The sequence below is a fragment of the Alosa sapidissima genome, chromosome 23 (assembly GCF_018492685.1).
Source record: "Alosa sapidissima isolate fAloSap1 chromosome 23, fAloSap1.pri, whole genome shotgun sequence".
Lineage (NCBI taxonomy): Eukaryota > Metazoa > Chordata > Actinopteri > Clupeiformes > Clupeidae > Alosa > Alosa sapidissima.
The window spans coordinates 19029508-19044432 of record NC_055979.1 but is presented as its reverse complement, the minus strand read 5'-3'; the positions used below and the strand labels follow the sequence as shown (position 1 = coordinate 19044432).

Here is a 14925-nt window from a genome sequence, read left to right as displayed (position 1 = left end):
GCCTCTTGGTTGCGCACGCATGTTTTTGTGTTGCATAAAAATCCATGTATATCTTCACAGATGACAAGCTAACAATCGCAAAGTGTTGTGCTAATGCTGGGAACAGCAGGGATGGGCAAAAATACATCAGAATGTATTTCAAAATAAAATACCTAATACCCTCATTTTTATATCAAATATATATAACAAAATATCAAAATATATCAAAATAAACTACAAAATATTATGTATCAAAATAAAATACTGTATTTTTGTATTTAGAAAATAGCCTGCACCAAAATGGCCAGCAGCTGCACTGTGTAGCCTATCTTGACATGTCTAAGTTTTGGGTTACAATATACAGGTAGTGGGCTCTCTGTTGATTTTAATGAGTAGGCTTAAGCCTAAAGTTACAGCATTTCTATCACAATTGACCAGACTTTGACCTTTTGTCTTCTTTTAACAAAATTCTGGCTATGATTGTTCCTTGTATTGCATCATGAGCCATCACTGCGCCTATTGCATTCTACTGTTGTTAGCCTTAAGCCTAGCTCAGTCATTATGTTATACCACATCACCCTCTATTAGAAGTGCAATGAGCTGCATTGAGCATAATAAACTGCATTTAGAATTCCAAATCCATATTTCTAGATATTTTGGTAAAAGTAACTTAAAAGTAATACAATAGTAGTGTAATGCCTTACAATTCAGAGACAGTAATATTATAATGTAATGAATTACTTTGAAATGTCAGTTATAAGTAATACATAATACATTACGATTTTGAAGTAACTTGACCAACACTGCACATAAACATACATAGACAAACTCACACCAGGATATTTCCCTTTGTACCCAGTTCTGTACAAACAAATAGACTTTTGCAAACCCAAAAAGCCGTTGAGGTCAGGTCATCTCCTCAAATGTACTCAGATGCTTACACACATTTATACACATGTGTGCACATTCTTTCTCTCTCTCTCTCTCTCACACACACACACACACACTCACTCACTCACACACACACACACACACACACACACACACACACACACACACACACACACACACACACATCCACTTTCCATTCTTACGGGCTTCTTCAGAAATCAATTTGCAACATTCCATGACTCTTTCCTTTTTTTTTTACATGGCGTAATGAAGCGTCTGAAGACTGGTTCTAAATGTGAGACTCTATCTGCAGCCTAATCCATGCAGGAATTTAGCTGCATGTCGACCAATATCGCAACTGGAGTCCGCAGGAATGTGTGCAGGGCCATTGCACTGGGCTTGGCATGCAGCTAAAATCAGGAGGATTCCAAGTGTGTAAATCCTCAGCTGTTCAGAAGAGAAACAAGTTTACCCGGAGGGCATGAAGTTTTCCTCTGTGTTGCCTAATATTTATCCACCACACCCTTACCTCACCCTAACCTCAGGTCACTGGAAGTGCGAAGTTCTAAATAAGAAGTTGCGGCTACTGTTTTAAGACATAAACAGCACACTAATTAGCCCCCCCCCCCCCCCCCCCCCCACCAACCATCCTTCATTTGATCTTAGATCATTTCTGAATCGTCTGTGTGATTCAGAGAAAACGAACGTACGTACACCACCCTTCCAGATGTGCCAATTATAAATCACAAATGAGCGTCAACTTGTGCGCAGCCGGATGGTTTTAGGTCTCCGCCTTGTAAACACCCCCTCATCAATATCATTAGCATATGTTTTAATGAAATCAATGGCCTAAAAGCTGTAGCCTATGTAAACTTATATATGGAAAACATTGTATAGTCCTAGCCTATGCCATCTGATGTCAACTAGCCTATATGCGTCAGTTCGAATAGCTTAACTAATTATGTTTTTTCCAGCAAAACTTTCTGGAAAAAAATCGTATGCATCCATGTCCATTGTCCTCTGCTCGCTTTCATTCCTTTTGCCTTTAGGTCTACCTTTATATTTTAGCCTACATCATTCAACTCACGTATTGTCATTTGATCTTGGGCACTGCCAGTCAAAAAAAGCAAACAGGTGCGCCCTCTTCACCTCTTTACGCAACTCCGACGCAACACTAAATATGAAGATGCCCTGCTTTCAGAGGATAACTTCTGTTTCTTTGTTGTGTAGGCTATATATGATATAAAATATCTATAGCCTACATTGTATAGCTTACATTCAAATATTACCTTTCTGTTACGAAGCTGGGAATAGGCCTATGAGCGCAAATTAGGATGTAGTGGAGGCTAAACGCGAGTAAACGCAGTTTATCTACCTCTGACATTTCAGAAATAGAGTTAGAAATAGAGCCTACCCACCTCTTATTAGAGTTTATCCACCTGTCAAAAGAGTTTATTCACTTTTAACATTCAAAACTGTATTATCCAATACTATCCTATAGGCCTATTCCCAATACTGCATAATAACCACCATTATCAAACATGTTCGAATGCCTTTTTTAAAAATCCGATACCGCATGGTGCAGTCCTCCTCACCGAGATTGCAGAATTCATAGTTCACCCACCTCTTATTTTACCACTACATCCCTGGTCCTCTCCTAAACGAGGGCAATTGGACCTTTTATGGTCAATATTAGATTGGTGAGAACACTAAATATAGATCACCTGTAAGGATGTTTCAATCATTCTATCGTAGATCTTGGTGTTTTTTTATAGATATTATGAAATAAGTAAGCTATATACGTTTTTTCACTTTCTTAAGTGCTATAGTTCTCATTAGCAGTTTTATGCCAAACTATGAAACATTAAGCTGCGTCCAAAAAAGTCTTTAAAAATCTTCTGGGCCCTTGAATAGGCAGTCCTGATGGGCCGCCATGTTCCTCAACCCAGGTAAAATAAAATATATTCCAGACTTTTCAAGGGCCCTCTCTCCCCTTTGGGCTCCTATGATCAGTAGTGGTTTTACCCCAGTCCGACAGCCCTGCACACACTACTAGCATAACATAATGCAGGTCAGAGGGCTATGGTACCAAGTGAGGTTATTGGCTTACCCAGGTAACGTAGGAGGATTTTCTGATTTTCTGTTCAGAACACATCACTTTTGAAAGGATAGATGCCAAGTTTTTTCAGAGATCAGCGGTTACTCCTGAATTTACCTGGATAAGCCAGAAATCTCGCTATGCAGGAGCCTCCACCCCTCACCTTGTTGACACACGTCTTCTGTTTCTGCTTTGGGATTTGTCTGTTTGTGCTAATATTTCAGTTGTCATAAGCGATTAACCTAAGTGTCTTATCAATGCCATTCAACAGTACTGCGCTGGTTGTGCTAAAAACCTGACTCTTACCTGAAACAGGAAGCGAACTACAGGAGGGTGCAAGTGTCTCCCCCGACAACGACGTCTTTGTCCACCTAGCAAAGACGTACTCCTACAGCCACACGCAGATGCACCGCGGCAACGCCTGCTCCGACTCCAACTTCCCCCATGGCATCACCAACGGCTACCAGTGGTACAAACTGCCCGGTGGGTGAGCCCGTCAGTGCAGCCAGCTGATGGACATCACAACAACCAAAAACTTTATTCTTAGATCAGTTTCATTAAAAACGTTATTCTTAAATCAGTTTCATTCAAAACTTAGATCAGTTTCATTCAAAACGTTATTCTTAGATCAGTTTCATTAAAAATGTTATTGTTAGATCAGTTTCATTAAAAATTTTAGATCAGTTTCATTCATTCAACTGTGTTTAGAACGGAAAGCTGCCCTCACTGAAACAGGAAGTCTTAGGGCATGCATTTAAATCCCCGTGGGCACTACGTACTGTATGGCTGCTGGCAACGGAGACCGTGCAAATGTGTTTGTTTATGTTTATAGTTCGTAGCAGATGCTTTTGTCCAAAGCAACTTAAAATGACATCAATAAACATTTAAATGAAACTTAACAGTCTAAAGTGAAGACATGTAGCCTAAATAAGAAAACAATATTAGTAATAGACTAAATAAAATGTAACGCAATAATAACATTAACTATAGGCTACATGTATACAAACCTTGCCTCTGTAAGAATTATTTAGAAAGAAAGTAAACACATTTTTTAGATGATTTTTGAAGATCCCTAAACTATGACTAACTATGGTTTATTTACTGTATGTGCCCTTGTGTTTCCAGGTGGGATGCAGGACTATAACTATGTGTGGCAGCAGTGTCTGGAGATCACGCTGGAGCTGTCCTGCTGCAAGTTCCCGCCCGAGCGCGAGCTGCCTGGCTTCTGGGAGGCCAACCGGCCCGCACTGCTGGCCTACATGCAGCAGGTGCACCTGGGTAAGTCCCACAGGCCTCCCGCAGGCCAGCAGTCAGAGGACTTCACAAGCTGAGATTTCCCAGCCCAGTAAATGCGTAAGGACATCGAAATGAGGCATGAAAGTTCGGAAAAGGCCCCAGCTGTGGCGCAACTGGCTGGGGCACCTGCACCATACTGTACACCGGCGACCCGGGTTCAATTCCCGCCCCGTGGTCCTTAACGGATGACTATATTGATTTGACTAACAAGGCCCATTTCCCACAAAACCAACTCAAAGAAAACCTAATGATGAGAGTCCAAGTCATAGTGGACACAGAGGGAGAGAGTCATGGGAAGCCCACGCCCATCTCTGGTGCCACATCTCCACATCACTGTCCTCTGTGTCTGTTTGGCCTCAGAACAGCCGAAGAATCCACTCATGAAGTAGCATGAAGATGTGGTATCCCAGCCAGCTCAACTGTGCTGCAACACCATTCGTCTGGATCACTGTTGTTGCTACACAACAATGCCAGTAGTCTGTATTTCAACAGTATTGTATTGTATTCAACAACATAACAACTTCAATTCATTTTGGGAAGTGACATGAAAATTGAAGTAGAATAGTTTTAGTTTTAAATAGCCTGCTACCTCAGTGTCAGTTGGGCATCTGACAAAGCATTACAAGAAAACCTCCCAGGCACAGTTAAATATAACTTTATGGTACCATCTAACTCTCTCTCTCTCTCTCTCTCTCTCTCTCTCTCTCACACACACACACTCACAACTCAAGTTGCCGATGTTTGGAACTCATCCATCTTACCCCACTGAGGTTTTACTCTGGTGAGACAGAGGGTGCTTTTAACATTGCAGTCGGGACACCCAACCCTGTGTTCCCGTCCATGTTGGACAGACAGTGAAAGATTACGCGTAATTAGTGTTGAGAACGCGAGGCTTGGCCAAACGCCTCAGACAGCTCTAGATGACACACACTGTCCAGTCATTCATGACAGATGAGTGACTAGTGCACACATCAAAGGTCAGATTTGGGAGAGTAAACAACGTCCACCCAATTTCCGACAACTAAAGAGTGAGTCCCTGTCCTGGGAATTACATATGTATGGGGGAAATGTAGGCTACAGTTTCAAAGAAATACAAATTAGTCGAGATATAAAACAGGCAAAAGAAAACTTGTTCAGAAAGGGAAATTAATGAACGAAGATATACTGTACATGCTAGCTAGATACACAGCGTTTGCATCCAACGGCCCCAAGAATGCTCAAACTTGACATCCAGCATGGATCTCCAAGGGCCTTTCACACTTACTGATTTACACAATGTAACCGTCTGGATCACTGACTCAGCAGGTCAACGCCCAGGGCCACTGCAATCCCACCATGATCCCTGGACCATCTCCCAGCCAAGCTGACCCCAGGCCAACTAAGAGGCCGTCAACAACAGCTTTAGTCCCACACCATGAGCTCAAACCATGTCAGACTTGTTTGTGATTGCTTCACATATTACCTCGTTTGAGTTTACAGTGGCGTTCAGTATTATTAATCCAAATACAGTATATAATGTAATATGATTGATGGGTAAGAGAATACGCTTCCGCACAGATGAAATTTGCAGTCATACGTCCTTAAATATACAAGTTCACAATGCTAGTGGCAAGACATCCTCAAGAGTACAATGGCTGTATGATACATCAGAGCTGAAGTATCACAAATGTTGAGGGTTAAAACATATGAAGATTGTTTTAATGTAATCATTTCTGGAATGTCTAGTATTGTAAGTGTCTGTGCTTCAGTTATCAAGTCTTCATATCTAGCATTAGGGTAGAGTAGAGTAATCTTAACCAAAGAGAAACACTAAGATACTCATCAATTACTAATAGTGTTGTATCACTGGTACGGAGTACAAACCGTGTGTGTGTGTGTGTGTGTTGTTTGCCACACCTTCATGGACTCATGTGTCCTCTCCGTCAGGTGTTAAAGGGCAGGTGTTTGACGGAAACGGGAACCCTGTGCAGGACGCCGTGGTGGAGGTGCAGGGCCGGAAGAACCTGTGTCCGTTCCGCAGTGGCGCCAAGGGGGAGTACTACCGCCTGCTGCTCCCAGGGAACTACACCTTCAAGGTGAGAGAGCGCCCTCGTGTGGCCTGCTGGTGGAAGTGACAGTGTTACCACACAGGGATGGGGTTTTACTGTAACTGAAGACCGTTTAAAAGCAAAGTGTTTATAATCAAAAGCTAGGCCCTCTAACAGAGTTTTTCAATAAACAGACACCATTAAGAATTAATCTTACTTCTAAAGAACACAGCTATTAATAATGAAGACAGATAAACTCAAATTCAGGCAAGCTGCACATTCATTACATTTTGTTTTGATAAAGAGGACATTTATAAAGGTCAACTCTTTACTGTACACCATCACAAAATTCTGTCCAAAATTCTGTCCCAGAAAGTCATTAAGGAAGTAACAATGCACTTAAAGTCTACACCAAATCATAGCAAACAAAGCAGCCATAAGAAATCCCTCTCTCTATTCCTTTGAAGATAAAAATCCCATTCAGTAAATATTTACATAATAAAGGCAATACTCCATCTCTATGTGGATAGGAGCACCAGAGAGTGAGAAAGAGGGAGAAATCAGGGAGGGAAAGAGAGAGGAAGAGAGAGAGAGAGAAGAGAGAGAGCGGGAGAGATTAGGGAGGGAAAGCTTGGGTCCATTGAGTCTGGGGGCAGTCTGGCTGTGCTGCTGTCTCTTCCTCGCTGTGTGTGTGTGTGTGTGTCTGTGTGTGTGTTGCTGGTCTGTGGGGACGTCACGCCGTGGGATTTCGCCTTGGCCCAGGGATTTGGCAAACAAACGGCAGAGGAATGTGCATGGTACCGTGAAGAATCAACTCATTTTCTCCCACTTTAGCCCAGGAAATGGACCTCGGCGAGGAGTAATGAAATGTGTGGAGCTGCGGAATCGCTCGCAGACTCAAAAGCCCTCAGAGTTGATCAGTGTGCTGTACAAACACACACACACATACACACACACACACACACACACACACACACACACTCGCATGCACACAGCATGCACACAGACTAAATGACACTGTCCAAATGGGCAATGGGAAATTGGTTGTTATAGCAGTTCAAATAAACCTGGTTACTGAGGAGGAAACTTTCCCAAAGTGTGAATCCGCCATCATTATTAGCAGTTCCACTGCACAAGAGATGAGTCCTGTGAACACACAGTCCAGGGCCTGTGTGATGACCTTAGAAACCAGATTAGCACACAGTAGGGTCATGGCCTGTCTAATGGAGACCGGAGGATTATGGCCATATGGGTGCTTTTGCCCCAATCCCACCTCACCCCATTTAGGGTCAGTGTGTCTGCATGTTTTTTTTTCAAGTTCAAGATTTGACCTCAAGGCTGTGGTACAGACTACAGACCCACTAAACGAGCTGTGTAAAGCGCTTTGACTGGCCTTTTGTGCTAGAAAATGTGCTTTATAAATAAATGTTTACCTTACTTTACACAGCCTTGCAGGACCGCTGCTGAGCATTTTGAGCGCTGGTCCCCGTCTCAAGCTTCCTGGACGTTCTGCTGAATGCCTTGAGGGCAGTCTTCCTACGTGACACATGTCCTGTGTGTTCCGAGGCCCTCGACTGGACTCGTAGTAAAGAGCTTAAGAGACAGACAAACAAATAAGCAGGATGTAGGAACGTTTCCAGGGGAGTAAATACATAGGCGTCCTGCTCATAAATGGTCCACACGATTTCAATTCTTTTTTTTCACACACACACACACACACAGATATATATATATATACATATATAAGGCTCAAAATTACTCAGTAGAGAGCATATATTGTACAACCTCAAATCAGAAAAAGTTGGGACGTTGTGTAAAATGCAAATAAAAACAGAATGTCATAATATACAAGTCAAGGACATAGACAACATATCAAATGTTGAAAATGAAAATGTGGACTATTTCATGGAAAGTATATGTTAATTTTGAATTTGATGCCAGCAACATGTTTCAAAAAAAGTTGGGACGGGAGCATGTTTACCACTGTGCTGCTTCATCTCTTCATTTAACACAATTCTGTAAATGTTTAGGAACTGAGGAGACCATTTGCTACCGTTTTGAGAATGAAATGTTGTCCCATTACTCCCCGATATAGGATTTCAGTTGCTCAACAGTATGCGGTTTTCTTAGTCATGCTTTTCATTCCATTATGCAGACAGGCCATCTTAGCACCTGGACTCTTCCTCTGTGGAAAAATACTATTTAAATAAGTGCAGAATTCATTTTGGCATTGTTTTCTTGAAATAGTCAAGGTCGTCCCTGGAAAAGACATTGCCTGGATGGCAGTGTATATGTTGCTCAAAACCTGTATACATCATTCAGAATTGATTGTGCTTTGCCAAATGTGCAAGATGCCCATACTGTAGGCACTAATGCTCCTCCACATCGTCATAGATGTTGGGTTTCGAACTGAGCACTAAAACAAGTTGGATAGGTTGGATACTTGGATAGGCCCTCTCCTCTTTAGCCCAGATGAGTCCATAATTTCCAAAAGAATGGCAAACTTTGATTGGTCTAACCACAGGACCTCTTTTCACATTACCTCAGTCCATTTTTAACAAGCTCAGGCCCAGATAAGAGGGTTGTATTTTCTGTATCATGTCTCAATACAATTTTAGCTGTTACAATTTTGGCTGCAGTTTTTGAGTTGAGTATCAAACTGGGCACATAGATAATGGTTATCAGAGGTTTTCCTGAGCCCATACAATGACAGATCTGGAAAAAGGTCTGGTGTTGATGCAGGTCCAAAAGACCACGGCCATCCAATTTGTTTTTTAGCTTCCCTTGTTTGCAAAGATTTCTCTGGATTCTCTTAATGTTTTAATAATATTATGTCTTGTAGATGATGAACTCCCGGAATACGTCACAATTTCACGTTAAGAAGCATTAAAATGACATTGTTTCATCATTTGTGCACACAGGTTTACACAGAGTGACTTACTTCTAAGAGACCCTGCCTCTTTGGGATGCTCTTTTTCATACTCAGTTGTGTTCCCAGTTATCCTAATTAGTTGTGAAACATTCTTCCTTTTGTTTTCTTTATCATTACACAACTTTTCCAGCATTTTGTTACCCCCCTCCCAACTTTTTTTGAAACATGTTGCTGGTATCAAATTCAAAATTAACTCCCACCCAAAAGGTATACAGAGGTATTTCTGTCAATATCTGCAAAGGTATTTCTGTCAATATCAGCAAAGAACATGCATCTCTTCTTCAATCTCCCACAGTGGGGAGTCGTCACGCTGGTGTGGGGTTATCAGCCTATACTCATAAAGTGTCTAAGTAATGGCAGGCTGTCTTTCAAACTGAGCTGGAGCAACTATTACAAGCTATAAAACAGCCCAATGACAACCAACATAAGAGGTAGCAGGTGTGTGTAAGCTTTGAAGTCATAAAAGGGTAGTCCCTACAGCACCGTAAGCGTTGCTTCAGGGGTTTTAGCTGACAGCCTTGTGAAGGGGAGAAAAATGGCTGGTCAAAAAAAAGCCCCTGTGTCCTCTCAACCGCGATCACAAAGAACACTGGTTTTGCAGTGAGAGAGGCATCTTAATTCTGTTGTTTTGTATGGGCAGTAAGCGTTTGTATATAGGCAGTACGTTTTTGTATGCCTGGTCAGTTTTACACGCTGCTTACGTGCCCAGAGCGCCTCACATTTTGTCCACCTGCTGCACCTTGCGTTTTTTTGAAAAAGGTTCAACTCAAAGCAGAAAAGCGACCGCGGTTTTATGAAAACATAGTGCATATGTCCTGCAGCATGTCTGATTCAGCAATGTGTTTGTGTGTGTTGTATGTAAGACTCCCATTAAGTACACATCTGTGCTAGCTATAGTCTTTCTGGGGTCTGAACAAGAAGATGAAAAGCATAAAAACATTGTAAAATACATAAAGAAATATCTGTGTAAAGAAATATCCACATCAGATTTTGTTGCACAGATTGTGGTGGTCCTTCAGTTCACTTTTGCACCCTGACTTGTGCTTCAGTCCGTCTTTGCGTCACATACATGTAGGTGCTCTCTTGTGAGCAACAAGGCATGTATGGTACATTGATCAGAAAAGTGTACAGCTTTGCAGAGTCATCCTCAGTCAAGTTCAAAGTCAAGGGTTAGGCACTGCATTGCATCATCCTTAAAAGTGGGTTTAGTGGTTAATGTTTGGTGTTCCGAAATAGAATGCAACTCATGTGGCCATTCACTTCTACCCATACAGGTGACCTTTCCTGGACACGAGACGCTGATCGAGACCCTGTCTGTCCCCTACGGGCCAGAAAACTTCTCGGCCTTGAAGCACGACTTCTGGCTCCAGCGTATCAACGCAGGCACCCCCGCCTTTCCCACCAAGCCCTGCTCCACCGGGGGACTGCAACCACAGGACAGCCACAGCCCCGTCCTGCTGGCCACACCTGGCCTGACACTCCTCCTGCCTCTCCTACTCCTTTCATTGCTAATGTGAGATCAGATGAGGCAAAAGACTTAAGACTTTTTCTTTTACTCACCATTTGACCTTGCAAAGCCATGTGGCCCATTTTAAGTTGATATTTGTTTATGGTTATTAAGTAGGTTACACATACACTTATGTTGGGCTTACCTCAGCTTTGGTGCGAAGCTAAGCAGGTGTGAGCCCAGGATAGACGGCTCAGAGGATTTCTAAGTGCCTCAAAAGAAGAAGAAAAAAAAAAGAAAAAGAAGAAGGAAAAAAAAAACCTTGCTCTTCAGAGTCAAGATAAAACTTTCATCTGCGAATGTGAGAGCAAACAGTGGCTTTTCGGAATTTACGGTTGATATGAACACATCAACAGGCTTTCTGCACTGTGAAGAAATCGGAGGCATTTCTTATCGTGTGCGTTGAGATAAGAAGTTGTCGCCTAAACATAAACACGACACTTGACTCTGGGATACGCATCAGTGTTAAGCCAGCGAGACGACAAAAGCCCAAACATGTATGGAAACTCAGGAGGGAGAGCAGAGACTCTTCTCTCGCCTATCAGCTGGATTCCAAAGTCGCTCCAGTCTTTATCACTCCACAAGCCACAATTATAGTGAAGGTATTTGAAAGGAATGTGCTCTGATTCTTAACCACATGGTTGAGAAAACATTACATTCCATATATGGGCTCCCTTAGAACATGTTCAGTAAATTGTAATGTCATAAAACACACATAAACACACACACACACACACACACACACATACACAAAAAAAAGACCCTGGGATGGCTGGCACACACAAAGATATTGATAAAAACATATTGTCACACTAATGCTGTATTGATCCACTAGAGGGAGCTCTTGAGATTTTCATATCCTCAGCTCATATTCTGTCTAAATACTACACCCTCAATGCAAACTAGGGAGTCGATTTGGCAAGAATCAAATCTTGTTTTCAGCCTCAAAACCTGTTTTCCCAGTGCTCTTGAATGGGGAAGTCATGCTAGCATCAAATCCTCTGAAGATTGTTGAAGTATTAAACACATTTTATATGGCGACAATAAGTGGCAATATCTATAGTTTTAAGTTTCAATCTGAAAGAATAACACAATATCAAAAGGCTTTTTATATATATGGTGTACCAGAATGCCTTTTATCATGGCAGTATGTTATTTGCAAGCTTATAGATTTGTCAGATGACACCAACTGAAGACACCCTGCCAATGTGCTTTGTAGGCCTGTCTGTATAAATCTTACCAGGTATGTTCGTATTCAGCCTTGTTAAGACATAAATAGATGGGTGGAACTTCCCTTCCCTGGGAGGACTCCACGGTTATACTTATTTCATAGTTTCTTAACTGAATATTGCTGAATGCTGAGTTCATATAACCAGGACCACCACAGAAATACAGAAGTGGATATGGTTCTCGTTTTCTCCTTACCTAGCCATTTCTGTTACATGTTTAACATGGGGATGTTCGCATGAAATCTTAAGGTGATGCCACACACTGCTAGCTGTTCATCACAGCGTTCAAGCCGCCTTGAAGGATTAGAATCTGTACTGTAGGTGTCTAAAACCTGAGTGTCTAGTTTTATGAACATCCCAGTGAATTTAGGATCAACTGAAATCTTGCTGTGGACAATCCTGGGGGCATGCTTGTGCTGTACACATGGGCCAGAAACAAGTGCAGGTTATCAAACACACTGTTCTACCTCATCCCATAGCTTGTGAATTACAGCTATGTTGCAGTTGTGCCTCTGCCAATAAAATCTGACAGTGTTTGTGTGTGTGTGCTGTGCTCATCATTTATGAAGTTAGTCCCATACTGTAGTCTACAAAATCTACAAGAGCAGTCAGGCAACTACAGACACTCTCCCGTCATGCAATATCAACCAAAGTGAAACCAAATTCCAGTTATGCAGATGGTCATGAAACATAGGTCTACATTAACAAAAAACGTCACTTATCTTAAGAACTTACAGTAATGATACCAGTGCTGACCCCACCTCAGTAACACACATCAGTTTTAAAGGCTTGCAGTAATACCACAGCCTGTTTTGTTTTACCAGACACATTCAGTTGTATAATCTCTGAGAACTGAAACAATGGAAAAGTAGTATGGCTGGTAACAGCATACTCTTAACTATTAAAAGCCATGATGAGTAAATACCTGCATATCAAACTGTAGTACCCCTTAGCTCACTCATATCCACTGTGAGTAGCTGCATGTGGATTTAAAATGGGTCATAATGACTGAAGCATATAAAAAGTCAGCATATCAACATCATTTTGAATGTTTTGAAGAACATTTGCGAATTTAAGTTCAGAAAAGATTTTGTTCTCTGTTGTAGAGTATGGGAAAAGTCAGATGTGTTGCCCTCAGGAGTTCAGCTTGCATTTCACAAAAATATTTGGTTTATCAAAATCTGGAAAAAAACAAAAAACAAATAATAATAAATAAATAAATAAAAAATGTACAGCCCCAAAAAAGTTCAGTCGTGTATTCGGACAGAGCCATTTTACTATGCAGAGTGAAATTTATGTTTCAGTGCATGTTGACAGAGTTCCCTCTAGCCTACATAACTACATTCAATACATGGAGAGACATTTATGGAAATTAGATGCAAATGGCAAGAAAATTAAACAGAAGTAATTTAACTGCCTGTGGGGTATACTACGAATCTCGATTAGTGGGTTAGCGAGGTATGTTGCGCTCAAAGCCAGGGTATGCTGACACGAAAGTGGGTCTGTTTTAGTGTCGCTATATCACCATGGTATCTTATGCTGTCAACCAAACCTGGTCGGGAGGAGGTTATGTGCTAAATTATAGCTCAAATCGTGTAATCTACCGCCCACTGACCAATCAATTGTCTTAAAAACTAAGTTCTCACGTGTAGGATTCTGTCATATATCTTACAGGTGGAGCTCCGCCTCTACTAACATTTAATTAATCTAACACTATTAATCTCTAATGCGCTTTAGTGCTGTGCGTGCAAATATTCCACTACATACGTGCATACCATACAACAACTGATGAAAATTGATTTATCTGATGTTATAGGTTAGACACAAAAAATTACCGCAGTGTAGATTAAGATATCGCTCATGAATGCGGAAGTAATTGTTTTTAAATAGAGGCGGTCTTGTGCTTCTCCACGTTTCACGATTGGCCAACGTCATCCCAACACCGAGAACGCGCAGAGATCAGAGCTGAAAGCCTAGTTTGACAAATATATCACATAACTGCTATCGTAGTATCACTTAACGTATACCCCTGAGTCAAGGCTTTGTGAAGCCTCGATATGTCTATATAGCCTAGATATGTCGAACGTGCTTCGTAATATACCCCACTGGTGGCCACTGCTTACAAGACATGACGATAAAGCAAACAAAACAAAGACATGTGCAAACAACTAAGCACATTTAAAAACTCCCAAAATCCCCAGTGATATTAATAAAAAACAAATCCAAAGCAAAATACCAGTAAACTCCTAAAACCACACAATTCAAATGATTAATTGAGAACATATACATTTCTTCAAGATCACCTCAATGCCCACACCACATTGACAAAACACACAGACAGAAGAGAAAAAGTCTCCTTATAGAAGAGAGTTCCATTATCAGCATCATAGTTGGCCCCACAAGACTTCCTTTTTAACACTCCATATGTTATCTTAATGCAGAGGAAGTAGATTGGGAACCAAATAGAACATTCAAGCATTGTTTTTGTTTTTATTGTTGAAAGGGTCTATATGCATTCTGCTACATGTACTCTCTCCAGAAACTCATCAGCTAAAGTGCTCAGTGTTTTCTCAAAGACAAAGGAGTTTTGGGTATTAGCAATAATGCGGTTGTGTGAGTGTGTGTGTGTTGCTATGAGGGGGGTCCTGACAGAGCAGGCCGAGGCATGTATCCTGAGACTTAATGAAAAAGTGGGCTCCTTAGTGACAAGAGCACTCTCTAGGCAACACATGCACAAGGATCTACCAACACACGGCAACGCCAATAAACGAGTGCTCTTCAGCCAACGTGTCAGAGCAGAGTAGCTCCTCCGTTTCGCTACGGCACCCAACCCCTCATTCTTAAAGAACTTGTTTTTGTAACACAGTCTGGGCACCAAATGTGTCAGTGTTTCTAGCATAGAACTGGTCTTGAAGGTTATATATGCTAGCAGAAGGGTTTGGCTTGTGAGTATTCCACACTAGGCA

At 41.6% G+C, this 14925-nt stretch overlaps 1 protein-coding gene and 2 long non-coding RNA genes across 6 annotated transcripts in view; 1 reads left to right on the top strand and 2 right to left on the bottom strand.

Annotated features, from left to right (window-relative positions):
* LOC121698204 overlaps positions 1 to 6267 on the bottom strand; it is a 9528-nt gene extending 3261 nt beyond the window's left edge. Inside the window, exons 1-2 of the long non-coding RNA XR_006026710.1 lie at positions 6161 to 6267; positions 3275 to 3477 (exon numbers count right to left, since the gene is read on the bottom strand). This is a non-coding gene — a long non-coding RNA (uncharacterized LOC121698204). The remainder of the gene's footprint in view (positions 1 to 3274; positions 3478 to 6160) is intronic.
* The window catches only part of cpm (carboxypeptidase M), a 40199-nt gene extending 28729 nt beyond the window's left edge, over positions 1 to 11470 (top strand). For all 4 annotated transcript variants that reach the window (XM_042080048.1, XM_042080049.1, XM_042080051.1 and 1 more), the window contains 4 exons: positions 3284 to 3451; positions 4094 to 4246; positions 6191 to 6339; positions 10498 to 11470. In XM_042080048.1, coding sequence (XP_041935982.1) covers positions 3284 to 3451; positions 4094 to 4246; positions 6191 to 6339; positions 10498 to 10740 — 713 coding nt within the window. In that variant the 3' untranslated portion in view covers positions 10741 to 11470. The remainder of the gene's footprint in view (positions 1 to 3283; positions 3452 to 4093; positions 4247 to 6190; positions 6340 to 10497) is intronic.
* Positions 11471 to 13205: 1735 nt separating this feature from the next.
* Positions 13206 to 13805, bottom strand: LOC121698207. Its single transcript, XR_006026713.1, has 2 exons — positions 13595 to 13805; positions 13206 to 13427 (listed from the first exon to the last, which is right to left on the bottom strand). It is a non-coding gene; the product is annotated as an uncharacterized LOC121698207 (long non-coding RNA).
* Between the last annotated feature and the right edge of the window lie 1120 nt (positions 13806 to 14925).